Source organism: Balaenoptera ricei, chromosome 15 (genome assembly GCF_028023285.1).
Source record: "Balaenoptera ricei isolate mBalRic1 chromosome 15, mBalRic1.hap2, whole genome shotgun sequence".
Lineage (NCBI taxonomy): Eukaryota > Metazoa > Chordata > Mammalia > Artiodactyla > Balaenopteridae > Balaenoptera > Balaenoptera ricei.
In genome coordinates, this window is record NC_082653.1 from 7850521 (window position 1) to 7866202 (window position 15682).

Here is a 15682-nt window from a genome sequence, read left to right on the forward strand (position 1 = left end):
ACAGACGATCATCTCTCCACTTAGATTTCTTCCCAGTTGTTATTCATCTCAAAAAAGTAAAAGTATGCACAGAAATTCTCAACCCCCCTTCTGGCTGGTGTGAGCAACTTTGATTTGCTGAGTGAAAACAATAAACTTGTGTTTCACAAGAAGGTCAGGAACTATAATATTTAAAGTCGCTGGAGTCCTTTGTCTCAAACTTAGACAGTGATGTATGTCAATTATTTCTCAATAAAACTGGAAAGAAATAAATGAAAAATAAAGTCACTGGAGTCTTAATATCGTTGCAATTACAGTTAATCAAATTCACAGCCGTCTCTGACAGCTGTGGGTGCTTGAGGGGTGCTTCACAGAAGAAGACATGAAAAATGAATGGTTCTGTTTGTGCATTATTCATATATTTATTTTCCAATTTTTTATGAGAGCACCTTTAGCTCCCTTGTCAGTGAGGAAAGCACCAAGTTTTAAAATTCTACAGACAACTTCTTGCTTTAAAAACTTCTAAAAAGAATCACATACATAAAGCTGGCATTTTTTCCATAATAATATCTTTAAAAGTGAAACAAAAGAAGCACTATATTCCCATAAATGCTACAGATGTCCTACAGGAGAGATATGGGTGTATATGCCACATCATCTATGTGTTGATCAAACAGCATAATATACAGTTCTTCATTTCTTTTGGAAATTGTTTTATTTGTATTCAAATGAACTCTGAAATCTGTTCACGGTGTGCTACTTATCACCCTAGTATTATCAAGATTCATAAATTACACAGAATTTAGATAAAAAATGCACATCTCAGAGTTACTCCAGCTTTTTATACGCCCCCAAGAGATTAATACTAAACGTATCAGGCCTGAAAGAGTAAGGACGATGAATCGGCTACAGGAACTCATCAAGGGCTTGGAGGCTTAGTGTAGATAATTCTTCCATTCTAATGCTTTGAGCTTTGGTTAATGATTATTATAGATGAAAGAGAATGTGGCTTATCACATTCTCCAAAGATTTACATATTAAATTCCAAAGCCAGCAGGTAGAAGTCTGGGAAATAGGGCTCTTTTGTCCTCAATCTCCCCTTACTTGTTTCACATTCAAGGGGAATCTTTTCAGTCCACTTTGGTTTTACATTTGAGTCTGTCCTCATCAAACTTCCCAATCCTGGCTTTCTCTGCTCCCATCCCCACACACCCCATTTCCTCCAAATCAAAATTCCTTTTCCTGGTTTCAGATTTCTCAAGATTTTCTGATAAGCTAAATAAAAGTGTGACACAAAGACATCTACATGTATTCCATGTCCTCTGTCGGTAATATTCATAGCTTTTCAATCAATAGTTTAAAAAGTGTCTGCTATGTGTTAGGCCCTGATAAGGAGTAGAAGCAGACTTACGCCCCCCCAAAAAATCTCTGCCCTTGTGGAAATTATTTTGGGTGGTGTTGTAGTAAGGACAATAAGAAACAACCAAGTAGATATGTATGTAGTGATAAGTGCTAAAGAGAAAAATAAAGGGAGATGGAGAGGGAGGGCGTCCAAGGATTCCATTTTAAATAATGGGGGCAGGCAATGGCCTCACGTAGAGGAGGAATTTGAACAATGACCCAAACAAAGTAAGGACATGAGCTTTGCGGATATTTGCTGGCAGAGCCAAAGCAAAGGGAAGAGCAAGTTCGAAGGTAGGAATGTGCTTGGCATGTTCTGCGGAGAGTAAGGAGCCCAGGGCACCTGTCGCAGAATAAAGTTGGATTGGGGAAACTGTGCAGATGAAGTTAAACAGGCGGCAGGGAGTCACATGAGTGATGTGTAGGCCATTATAAGGACTTGGCTGAGGGTTCTGAGCTAGAGTATCAGGATGTGATGTAAGTGTTTCGAATAGACTCCAGAGGGCTGGGAATTAGGCAGCCTGGTGGCTTCGACCACAGCAGTAGCAACAGAGGTTGTAAGAAACATTCAGAGTCTCTCTGCATATTGAACACAGAGCCGACACCATCTGCTGATGGATTGGATTTGGGGAGTTCCTATAAAATACTCCTCACCTGTCCTCTTTCTTCTCTTAGGAATATATAGGTCTGTAAGCAAAATACAGCCTATTTATTTTCCTGCATTCAGAAAGGTTGGTATAGGGGATTGTGAAGAATCAGATATTTCTGGAAATATATGCAACTCTTCCAGAACAAGGAAGCACTGCTCAACGTCAGTGGCCACACACAATGAGCAAACAGAACGAGTCTGATGGTATCCTAGCCCATTCAGGCTGTTGTAACAAGTCACCATAGACTGGGTGGCTGAAAAGCAACAGAAATCTATTTCTCAGTGTTTTGGAGTCTGGGAAGACCAAGGTAGAGGCACCGGCAGATTCACTATCTGGTGAGGACTTGCTTCCTGGTTCATAGATTCTGTGTCCTCAGCTGGCGGAAGGGAGGAGGGAGCTCTCCCGGGTCTCTTTGATAAAAGCACTAATTTCATTCGTGAGGGCTCCACTCTCATGACCAAATCACCTCCCAAAGGTCCCACCTCCACATACCATCACAACTGGGGATTAGGTTTCAACATATGAATTTGGGTGGTTGGGACACAAGCACACAACCTAGCGCAGATGGAGACTGTAAAGTTATAGACTGGCTGGGATTCTCAAGAGAAGAACTGATGTACAACCACAAGTTCTGGCTGCCTAGGGCTGAAGCCTTTGGATGACCTTGCTAATTATAGTGTGAAGGCAATGAAGAATGAATGATTTTCAACCACAGCAGAAAATCTAGTCACCAGGATGTGATGGACCTGAGAGGTGGAGGAGAGGAATCAGTGCCAGGTAAGGGAAGGAGAGAGGAAGCAACTCTGTCCTTGTCCCAGAGATAAACCAAACACCCCTTTGGGCATCTTGAGCTCCGTTTTAAGGCAAGACCTCTCAAATCAAAACGAAGCACGTCATTCCTATATCATTGTTCGCCATCTTGTTACAAGAACAGACACTGGGTATGCACAGGATAAGTGGGACGTATTACATCTGGTCCAAAATGACTGGACATCAATAGTTTCAGGTGTTACAGAAATGGAGCGACTGGCTCAAGATTATTTTCAAGGGTTCAAAGTTATGCTCTCCTTGGCTTCCTGGATCACCGCTCCTAAATAAAAGATTCGCAACAACTCCTTCCTGAGGACAAAAAAAATTTTATTTGAATAGTGGTAATATCTGGCATATGGAAGATAAACAGTAGAGGAAATCTAGACTCATAGAGAAGTATACTTGGGTTCTCCTTTGGAGAGAAGGAAGGCTGGAAATGGGGCTGACCTTGGAAGGTAGAACTTTGCTATGAAATAGTGGGGAAATGAACCACATGGAAGATGCTACTCTTGACTCCCTTTCCTACTTATCTCAAAAGTCTTGCTCTGTGCTTTTCCTTCCCTTATGTCTGTATAGATGCACCTTTAAAGCATAGCATACTCTTTATGTCTCCAAGCTGAGAAGGAATACAGTTTGTTCTACTGCTTTTCATTATTGTATAAACCAAGGTGTCAACACAGGCCCTTAGTAAGATGTTGGAAAGTCACCACTTTGGGAGAATTTGCACAAAAGGGAAGGTTATTCACTTCCCCTCACCTGGCTGAATTTCTGTGCTACTGGATCCACCTCTTCCAGCTTCTCTCCCTCCCTCCTCACCCCACATTCTGAGGATCTATTCTGTATCAGGCACTGTGATAGACGTAATGAGATCCAATCCTGACCCTCCAGGGGCTTCAGTGTTGGGAGAAGGGCCTACCACGCAATTGAAAATTTACAAAACATGGTGATTTCTACAGTAGAGATGGGGAAAACACAACAAATAGTAGGAAACCAGAAGAGGGACTTCACATCAGTCAATTATTTTAAACAATGAGCAAGTAGATATTATTTTAGAGATGTTTGGTCCTTGGAAAAAGTATCATTTGTACCTTTGTTAAAAAAGCAAGACAAGTTTTCAGACTCAATGAACTTGAGTTCCCTAGTTATGAACAGATTTCTGGAAAGCTACAACAATCGAGTCTTACCTTATGATAACACCTAAAATATGCAGCACGTTCATCGGAAAATTTCTCCAGTCTTTTTGGACCTTTGCTTGAAGCTTTCTTGAATACTAACCAACATCGTTGATAAATCTGCAAGGAAATACAAAGACAGCACTCAGCATCACTACTGACTCAGATATTCCTGGCATTTACATTTAAATATTTTCTTTTTTGATGTTTTCACCTGTAAAATATTCATAAGCCATAAATGTGATGTTGCTTTGGGAAAATAAAATTTTAAAACCCCGAACTGTTTCCACAATGGGTGTATTATGTCATTCAGAAAATCACTGGAATCAAAAAAAAATAAGTATTTGGAGGCAAATTTCTTCATACTTTGACAACAACACCAGTAGAAACATTGCAGAAAAAGTCCCAGAAATAAAAATCCCAAATCAGCGCAAATAATATAAGCATTTATGGCACATGCTCTAATTTCAAATGCCATTATATTTGGAAATCATAGGCCTGATATATGCCAAAGACTTTAAGTCCTAGAAAGAGACAGTCCCTATGTGTCATGTGACATTCCTCGTAACTGATGGTCAAGAGTTGGGCCAGACACTAGACTAGCTAATAAATGCTGATGAACACCAAGCAGATCCTCCCTCAGAAAATTCAACCCAGAGACTCAAAGATTATTGCCAGGCTAGGGTGCAGTCCAAGGTAATACTGTAAAAAGTTAATACTGTAAATTAAAGGAAAGAGAATTTCTGTTATTTCTTAAATATCCAAAGATACCAGTAAAATAATTAAAATCGATTCTATTGGCATTCATCTTGCATAGTCACTGAACTTACCAAGGGTCATAAAAACATGGAGACAAAAGTGGAAAAGCAATGGAGGGAGGGTAGCCTTTTAAACAAATGGTGCTCAAATAACTGAATATCCATAGGGAATAAACAAACTCCTTAACCCAAAACACTCATATAAAACTTAACTGAAAATGGACTTAAATATTAAAAAAACTATAAAAAGTTTGGGGGAAAAAAGGAGGAAATGTTTGGGATCATGGTCTGAACAAAGAGTTCTTAGACCTCATACCAAAAGCACAATCCATAAAAGAAAACATTGCCACATTGTACCTTGTCAAAATTTAAAACTTTCGCTATGTGAAAAATTCTGCTAAGAGAATGAAAAGACAAGCTACAGACTGGGAAAAAAATATTTGCAAACCACATATCTGACAAAGGATTAGTATCTAGAATATATAGAGTCCTCATATCTCAACAGTAAAGAACCAAACAATCCAATTACAAAATGGAAAAAAGACAGACATTTCACCAAAGAGAATATACAGATGATCAAGAAGCACATGAGAAAATGTTCAACATCATTAAGCCTTCATGGAAATGTAAATTAAAACCACAATGAAACATCACTACACACCTATCAGATTGGCTGAAATAAAAAAAAATAATAATAATAATGCCACCACATGTTGACAAGGATGCTGAGAAACTGGGTCACTTACATTGTAATACATTGCCGGTGGGAATGTAAAATGGTACAGCTCTGAAACACAGTTTGGCAGTTTCTTAAAAAACTAAGCAAGCAACATAGGACTTAGAATTGCACTCTTAGGATTCTATGCCAGAGAAATGCAAACATCCCATACACAAAAAAATGTGAACATGAATGTTCATAAGCAGCTGGATTTGTAACAGCGCAAAACTGGAAACAACCCATCTATTCTCCAATGGGTAAATGGTTAAACAATTTGGGGAACATCCATTTCATAGAATAACCACTCAGCTATAAAAACAGTATGAATGCGTCTTCAGAGAATGATGCTGGGTGGGGGGAAAAAAGCCAAACCCAAAAGGTTACATACTGTATGACTGCATTAATAGCATTCTTGAAATGACAAAATTATAGAAATGGAAATTAGATTAGTGGTTATCAGGGGTTAGGGGTGTGTGAGAAGGGAGCAGAATGGAAGAGGGGCTGTCTATACAGGTAACATGAGGGATCCTGGCAGTGATGAAACTGTCCTGTATCTTGACTCTATGAATGTCATTATCTCGGTTATAATATTGCATTGTTGTTTCGAACATGTTAACCACTAGGGAAACTGGATAAATGGTATAGGATCTTTGTGTAACAGTTCTTACAACCAAATGTGAGTCTACAATTATCTTAAAACAAAATGCTTATAAATTTTTAACAAAAAATGTAAAAGATCTTAAAAATTACAGCCTAATCTAATAACAGTTACCTAATTCTTTTGCTACCAGACGGAAGTCTAATTAGCCACTAGACTAGGTAACTTTAGAAAGCCAAGTGGCAAGAGCCATTGGTAAGAATTCAAACCCAAAATCCTTTTCAGGGTGGAGAGTAAGCCATGCAAATTAACATTTTCAGGGCTGTGGTTGGCAAATAGAAGACTTACCAACATCTGGCTGACGTCTGAATAACAGATGAGATCACCAGCTCCCTTAAAACCTAACCACCAGAGAGAGGACTGTAATTACATTGGGAATGACTGTCACCCTGATTGTTCAAATAAAGGATGTGGAAAATAGGTTCCTCACTGTCATTCTATTATTGGCAACCCCTTTCTTCTGGACATGGCCCTGAAAATGTGTTAAAGACAGCATGCTAAGGTATGCAAGAAATATGCCTACTATGGGGAAAAAAATATTTTCACCAAAGGGGATATTTTATATTTCCTAATTATGCCTCAACTTTTAGACCCAATCTTGAACGACAGTATTTCTACTTAAAAAAAACAAAAACAAAAACTTAATTCATTTTCTTCACAATCAAACCTCTATTTGCCTGGCTTCTGTCTGAAGTCTATCGAACACAAGCTAAAGATTCCTCAATTTCAGCATGCCTAGTGATTTCCATCTTTTTTTTTTTTTTTTTTTTTTGATTTCCATCTTTGATTCATCCATATTACACTTAGGGGATTTTGGGGTTTTTTTGTTCTATTAAGTATCAATAGTAAGAGCAAAAGTGCAATGTTATAATCAAATAACTGCAAGAGTACTATTGTATAAATTCACATGCAATATTGCTTATAACTATTGGCTGGAAAGTCACCCCGGAACAGATTAAAACATGTTGGTTCATCAGGAGATAAGGAAAACCCCAAAACTTGGTTTATGGAAAGGGGGTTCAGTGATTCTCCGTGTTGGCCCAGCCTCACTCAAGATAATTGTTAATTATGCAGATTCCTAGAGATTAGCCAAGGTCGACTGCATCAGAACCTCTTGGGGTAGGGCCAAATTGGCTCCGTACCATATCCCCCAGGGATTTTGTTTGTAATTTGCAAACCAATGCCATGAATATTCATAAAGACTTTCAGACAACCCAGTGCTTCCCACGTGGGACTGACAACAAAGAGCCCTCCAACCAATGCTCCATCCACGATGAGGGCCTCTGGGCTGAGTGGTTTCCAACAAGTGATGCACGGTGGCTTTGGACGTGGAGCAGCGTGAGATGCTGTCCTGAGACACAGTGAAGGTGAAAGTGAAATCTGCTGAACTACAGTAAACTCCCCATTTCACCTGCCCTACACTCTCGGTCCCAAGAACAGAAGAGCCACCAAGTATCAGAGAATTAAAAACTTGTCCTCAATATTTCAAAACTGGTTAGAGGAAATGAAACAGGAGGACTCACTGAACATGGGAACACGTGGAGACTAGTTGGAGTAACACTGATATGGTTAAAAGGACCACAATTGGAGAACAATCTCATTTGCATAATAGCATAGGGCATTTTTTTTCTTAAATTAATTCATTCAACCATCTCCTTCATATTTCATATAACACATCCACTGACCATCTATAGTATTTCTGAGCTAACATTTTTCTTTCAATTGACTTGTTTTTAACTAAAAAATGTTTACCCCAACCATGAGAGCAAAGTGCAGTTTCCAACTGGACATGAGGAATAGGTAATCCTAATGATAACTATACTCTAAGAGGATCTAATGACAGAATAATTTTCATGTTGAAATATCCCACCTTCTCTGCATCAGGGTTCCGCATTCTCGGCACAGCTGGCATTTTAGACAAGGTAATTTGGGGTAGTGGGAAGGCCAGGGCTGCTCCTCCAACTGAATGCCAGCAGCACACCCCTCCTCCCCTGCTGACAACCGGAGCTGTCTCCAGACATTGCCAAATGTTCCCTGGGGGGCAAAGTCAGAACCACTGCTACAGGTGAGTGCACGCTGAGCCGAGACTGCAGAGTTGAAGAATATGAGGTTATGGGAATATCTTCAAAGTCCTGGCTTTGGACAAGTCAATCCACACAAGCCACTGTCAAAGCTAAAACAGACAAGCACATCGCACAGTTCTGACAACCTGAGTGGATGTACACGAGATTTAGCAGTTACATAAAAATCTTCAGTGTGTATTTTCTTGGTGGTGGTGGTGGTTTTACTACACCTAATTTTCAGCCTTAAATTGTCATCAAACCATATATGATTTGTTATTTTTTCCATTGTCTTCCCTTTCTTTAAAACTTGAGATCCTTAATAACTAATTAGCTCTGGTTTCAAATCCCTGATATCTTTACTAGCTACTTTTCCTAACAAAGACTAGTGTGGTAAATTCACCAAGATTTCCAGGGCCAAGGAACAGCTGAAACAATTCAGAATTTGCTTAGAGTTCCTAATTTCATTAGCAGTCCATCACAATGTCTTGAACAACAGAGTCACAAACTAAACTTCTATAGGACGTATCTTTTTTTTTCTTTTTTGGTCATGCCACATGGCTTGTGGGATCCCAGTTCCCCGAGCAGGAAACTCCCTATAGGATGCATCTTATGAAGATAACAGAAAGCAACTATTCGTCACAAAATTTCTGTTAAAAGGAAAATTATATACTGCCTTTACATAAGCTCAAGAAAAGCAGGAAGCTTAAGTAAGATGTGACCATTTAGGACTTCACGGTCTAGTGCAAGTATCAGCAAACTTTTTTCTGTAAAGGGCCAGACAGTAAATATTTTAGTCTTTGAGGGTCACAGGCCCTTGTTGTAACTACTGAACTCTGCAGTGGTAGCATGAAAGCAGCCATAGGAGGATATATGTAAATGAAAGGTGTGGTTATCTTCCAATAAAACTTTATTTAAAAAAACAGGCAGTGGGCCAGATGTCACTCACAGACTGCAGTTTGCCAACCTCTGGTCTTTGGTAGTATTTCTCAACTGTTTAAGCTCAGGTCACCTTTTGATGAACATAAAAATCTGGTTGACATGTCCCTCTTCAGGGAAAGAGGGGAGGAAATATCCCCCAGGTGAGGATCCCTATATATCCCGTATCTCCCCACAAGCCAAATTTAACTTCAATCAACTTCTATTAAAATGCTGACTTGGGCTTCCCTGGTGGTATGGTGGTTGAGAGTCTGCCTGCCAATGCAGGGGACACAGGTTCAAGCCCTGGTCTGGGAGGATCCCACATGCCGCTGAGCAACTGGGCCCGTGCGCCATAACTACTGAGCCTGCGCGTCTGGAGCCTGTGCTCCGCAACAAGAGAGGCCGCGATAGTGAGAGGCCTGCGCACCGCGATGAAGAGTGGCCCCCACTTGCCACAACTAGAGAAAGCCCTCGCACAGAAACGAAGACCCAACACAGCCATAAATAAATAAATAAATAAATAAATAAATAAATAAATAAAATGCTGATTTGATGCCTTTCAGTGCCCTCCACCACCTACTCCACACATTTCCGGTCTCGCCGTCCACTGCTGGGACCCACTGCTCTACAATGGATGCAGATACCGTCCTAAAGAGGCCTTTTACAGGCAGAGGCATTAGCATCTCACCTCTAGCTTTCTATAGTTATCGTATTCTACGCAGGGAAGGTGCCCTTTGGGGAGAAAAGGTAAGTTACGACTGTTTTCCATTTTGCCAGCATCCGCTTCCTGTACTCAGATTGATTCTTCTCTTCTCAGGGCATTCTGTCCAATTCTAAAGATAAATCCTCAGTCTTATAATGCTAAATTAGCCTCATTTCTCACATTCTAATCCTGTTTTTATTTATTCTCCAAAACAAATCAAATATTCTTCTTATCCAGGGTGTTAGTAACAACACCTAGCATTGGTCGAACCCTTTGTGCACGGCAGAATGCTAATCCCTCTTTGTGCATTATCTCAACTAACCCTACCAACAGCCCTATAAAACAGATGCTGTTATTATTCCCATTTTACAGCAAGGAAGTAAGGCCTTGGTGAGGTTACTCACTGAGTACTACTCAAGGGCGTGGAACTGGTAGAAACAAGCCAGCATTCCAACCTTGGTTTGCTTGATTCTGAAGAACAAGCTCTTAACCATTCCTCCAGGATTTTCCCAGAAAAGTTGATCTCCTAGAGATGCATAAACTTATGCTGAGGGTCGAGCTGTCTGTAAGAATTTGATTTTCATGCTTATCATAATCTAAAAAGAGACATTTAGCTGTAACCATATGCTCTTTCATCTGGACGACGACTTTATCGTCTAGCTATTTTGGTGTGACATTTGCATTTGTGATTTTAAGTTCCCTGGCACCAAGTGTTCACCAAGAGTGATAGTTTTTAATGGAGTATTTCTGCACTTGGGGTCTGAAGACCCTATTCCAGGACTGCAAGTTAGCCCAGCAGTTTGTAAGATGTGTTTTCTTTGAAAAGAATTCCACTCTCTCTCTCCTTAAGCAACAAAGTATTCAGTATCCTTGACTGCAGTCCAGAAACTCAAACGTGCCGAGTATTTCTAACTATGTGGTAAGTATCTCATGTAAGTTCTCAGCTTTTCTTGGCCTTCCTTCCCTCTCTAAACTTCAGTCTCTCGTTATTCATTAGTTACAGCTGCAGTAAACCAATGTCCTGGCTAGCTGGCTCCCTGCTGGTATGTGTGGTCAGCTCCCTAGAGCTGACCAGTCCCTTCTCTAGGAGTGCCCAGCCCTCCACTTTGGCCAACGATGCATGGCCACAGTGACCAGCTGCCCACCCAGAGTCCTGGGCTCCTCCGTGACTGATGAAATACCACAATCCAAGTTCAACCCAATAGCCATAGAAAATGGTGTTGGATGACGCAATCTGGAAGCAGAGGGATAATCCCCCCTCCATCCTGTCTGCCACTGTCTGCAAATAATCCTTCCACAATATTAGAATTTTGACCGGGATGATCTCTGAGACCAAGATGCTTAAAACTTTCTAGTCTTATGAAGGACTCTGTCATTATGGGATCTCAGAAGGTGACAGATGAAGAGTATAAGAGAAGTAGTTCTTTGGCATCGTGGAATCGTTAACAGGTAGGCTGCTACCAACTCCACCTACCAAAACAATGAGCTGGTTCAGAATTATGTATTTTATGAGGGGGAAAAATCTTTTCATTGAGTAAACAACATGACTCTATGCCTATCATTTATATATACCTTTCATTTGTAAGGAAAGAAATGCTAATTTGGAGAAGGTTTTGCACAGTGGGTAGCAAGGTTCATTTTAAATTCACTGCAAAGAAAAATACCTGCAAAAATGAGATAATTAATCATAAAATAAAATTTGTACAAAGAGGATTAAAAATACTTCAAAAGCATCCACAGGCAATAAATTACCTATGTCAATCCTTTGCTGATGGTGAAGTAAATTAGCACAACCTTTCTAGAGGGTAAATCATGCCTACCCTTTGACCTGGAAATACCATTTCTAGGAACTTTCCCCTGAGGAAATAATTGAGGAAATATGCAAACATATGGGAATAGGGTTCTTTGGCCAAAAAAAACTGAAAGCACTCTAAATGTTCCAGGGGACTAGCTTAATTAATTATGTCATCTCTGTAAACTAGAAATTGCCATCATTAAAAATGATGTTGTAAAATAATATTTATACCATAGAAAATGCTATTGGTAAGTTATTAAGTAAAAAAAGTAGGCTGTCCCTGCTTTTTAATCTGTTTCTACTCCAGTATATATACTCATTCAGTACATAAGGCCCAGTTGCTCGTCCAAAAGGACTGAGAGCTATATTTCCACCCTTCCCCACCTCCCCTCACACACACACACGCACACACGTGCACATACACACACGTGCACATACACACACAAACATGCACACACGACGACAGGACGAAAATGTCTGTTTCAATGGAAAACTATGCGTTCTCTAGGACACACACATCCAGTATTATCTGCTTCTGATTCTGTGGGAGCTATTCTACAACTCTAAACTGTAGATTACTGATAGAAATGCAAAATAATTCTAGTCCATAAAGATGCAAATTCGGTAGAGGTTCTGTTGATTTCCCTCCCCCACTGTCATGAAGCTAGTTTTGCCTCCTTGGGAACATGCATTTCGCTATGCTGGATATATAAACCTGTAGGTTGTTTGGGTTCCCCTTAGAACTAGTTATTATAATTTTCTGTGTTGCTCTCTCATTCAATTAATAAGCTAAGTAGAATCTTCAACACGTGCTCTTTCTACATCTGTATGAGAGTCATGATAAAAACAGTTAACTGTTTTCGAAAAAAAAATTTTAACACAATCCGTCGGTCACTGCGTCCTGTGTATTTCACCTTCTGGTTAAACCTGGAGTATCTGTTTTTCTGCAGGGACCACCACCCTAATCCAAGCCACCACCTCCTGAGCGTCAGAGTTTCTCTGCTTTCATTCTTGTCACTTTTCAATCCACTTCCTGCAGGACATCTGGGGTGACCTTTAAAACACTCATCTGACCACATCAATCCACTGCTTAAGCATTTCTGTGGCTGCCTGTTGCCTTTGGGGTAAAAAACCAAAGACTTAACAAGACATTCCAGAACCTGCAAAAACTGGCCCCCTCCCTACCTTTTTTGCCTTATTTTGCTGATCGCTTCATTTATATATTCTTCACATGTAACTATATACGCATATTTTTAGTAATAATCAAACAAGTAATACAAAGTTATTTGGAAAAATTCTCACTGAATCAGTATCGGCCACCAGCTGTTCTTGTCACACATAGGAAACCCTTCCCTTGTCAGACAAAGCTGACCACTGTAGAGAGCGGACACTGTAGAGAGGGAAACGTGATGGCTCCTTTCCTTCTCTCCCCAATTCCTTTCTGTCCCCCGGATCCACACAGGAGGAAGAGAATTAAGAAACAGGAGACCTGCCTGAAGAAGCCATACACAGTTATATGTCCTTATTTAGCTTCTACTTTTAAGCAGCCTTAGAGGAAAAAAACCAAACTACTCTAAAGAAATGCTAGAGAATCTTGACTACTGGGTGAGCATTCTATTCAAATAAAAAACTGGGGAGCTGATATCACTCATTAATTCATTTAACAAATATTTATTGGGTGCCTGCCACCCAGTGCCAAGCACTGTTTAGGTACTAAGGCCACGGCTATAAACAAAGTGGAGGAATCTGCTGCCTTCCTTGCGCTTACAGACAACCAATAAGATGACAAGATATATATGCACACATACATGTTCATGTGTCTTATAGTACACAGGTAATATGTCACAATATGTCATATGGTGTTAAGGAAAATAAGCCAAGAGAGTAGATGAGAACTGCTAGTGGTATTTCAATTTTAAATAGGGTAATCAGGGAAGTTCTCAAAGAGAAGGTGACATCTGAGCAAAGACCTGAAAGAGACAGGAGGTTTGGGGGAAGGGGGCGCTAAGCAGAAGCGGCAGCAAATGGGCCTTGACACAGAAACATGCCTGGTGTGATGAAGCCATCAGAAGTCCAGAGAACTCAGAGATGGTGGTGGTGGGTAGGCCTTATGGGTTTTATTGCAAAGACTCTGAATTTTTCTCTGCATGAGATGGGAAGTGAGATGGAGGGTTTTGAATGGAAGTAATATGATCCAGTTCACTTTTAAGAATGCTGCAGGGAACTGAAGGCAGAATCAGGGAAACCAGTCAGGAGGCTGCTGCTACAATAAATCACATGGGAGGTGAGGGTGCCTTGGGTCAGGATGGAGGTGGGGAAGGGGACGAGAAGTGGTCTGAATCCGGTTATATTCTGAAAGCAGAACCAACAAGACCCACTGATGAGACTGGATATAAGGATGAGAGAAAGGAGAGACAGGGATAATTCCAAGATTTTTAGCTCAAGCAAGTACTGATAGAAGAAGGGGGTTTCCATTAGCTGAGCAAGCGAGCCTGGAAGAGGACCAGGATCTGAGGGAGGATATGGAACGTGATGATGGATGTAAGGAGTCTGTCATGCCTATTAAACATCTAAGTTTGTATAAACATTATATTATCAAACATGATGAATACTCAGTTATTTGTGTGTGTTATATATATATATCTATTATAGAAGGTTTTATTGTACTTTTAAAATAAATTAATAACACTATCTTCTCTATAGGCCTGTTGGGAGAATGGAATAAGTTAGTGCATTTAAAGGGCTTATATTGTTTGGGAAGCACTTCATAGAGGTCAGCAGCTCATACCATCCAATCAGGCAGTGACTGGCCTGCAAACAAGGACAACACCCATATTGGTTGCTTCATTTACTCATTAATTTTGCAAATATTTACTGAGCATCTACTATGTGCTAGGTAGACCCTGTTCCAAGCACTGAAGAAATGGCAGGGTATAAAGCACAGTCCACAGAGTTCACTTTCTCATGTGCAGAGACAGATAATTATCTGTCTCCCAGCCCCAAACACAATGCCCAGCATGGGGTCATAATGATTACAGACTACATTTGCAGAATACCGTCATTTGGTAGTATGCACCCAACAAATATTTCGTGAAGTTAAACAAGAAATGATGTCATCGTGGCTTCCAAAGCAGTCTTTAAGTAATCACCAAACCAAAATCACCAACACTGAGTTCCAATTTCACAGCCTGGCTCTATGCAAGCTGACCCATGCCTATTTGTCAGACCTCTTCACCACCACTTCCTGCTTCACTCATGGCACCCCAGTCTCCAAAATGTTCCATTCTTCTCCGATGAGGGATGAGAGAATGTGCTGGAACTCTCTTCCCCTTGCTGTTCACAGGGCTGCTTCCTTCTCATCCTTCAGATCTCAGGCAAAATTTCTCTATCACAGCTATTTTTATGTAACAAATCACCCCAAAGCTTAGTAGCTTAAAAGAACAGCCATCTTTCACTTCTCATGAACTGGATAGTGGATCAGGCAGCTCTACTGATCTGACCTGGCTCCTGGCTCATTCACAGGTGAGCAGTCAAGGCAGGTTGACTGGAGTTTGCCTGGGGTGACTCAGCTCTGCACTGCACGGTCTTGGATTCTCCAGAAGGTTAGCTGGGGCTTATCATCACAGAGCAAGCAGAAGTCCGAGAGAGCAAGCAGAAAAGTCCTCTATTCCCGAGGGTCCCTTCATTACTGCTGGGTTGAGGGGGGAGCTCTATCTTCTGTGATCCCCACTGACACAGCAGTGGGGGTGGTCTCATTACCACTGGGCATTGGTGAAAATCCTGACCCTCCACCAGGCCCCCTCTGACCCCGCCCCAGTGGGGAGAGGGAGAGGCGCCTCATTACTGCTGAGTGAGGTGTACAGACCCCCAACATGGTCTCCACTGACACCGCGGTGAAGAGGGCTAACTACCAACGGGCCAAGATGAAAGTCCTGGCTCCCTACTTGGCCTTCACAGACACCAACTAGGCGGGGCGGAGGACCTTGTTACAGCTGAAGAGGATCAGAGTGTGCCACCCCAAAATATGCTACTCTGATATCAGGATTTCTTTGAGCTG

The 15682-nt window shown here is 40.9% G+C and overlaps 1 protein-coding gene across 1 annotated transcript in view; it reads right to left on the reverse strand.

The window, feature by feature from the left end:
• The window catches only part of DOK5 (docking protein 5), a 153551-nt gene that overhangs the window by 74071 nt on the left and 63798 nt on the right, over positions 1-15682 (reverse strand). The window contains exon 2 of the mRNA XM_059896161.1: positions 4025-4132. Within this exon, the coding sequence (XP_059752144.1) occupies positions 4025-4132 (108 nt within the window). The remainder of the gene's footprint in view (positions 1-4024; positions 4133-15682) is intronic.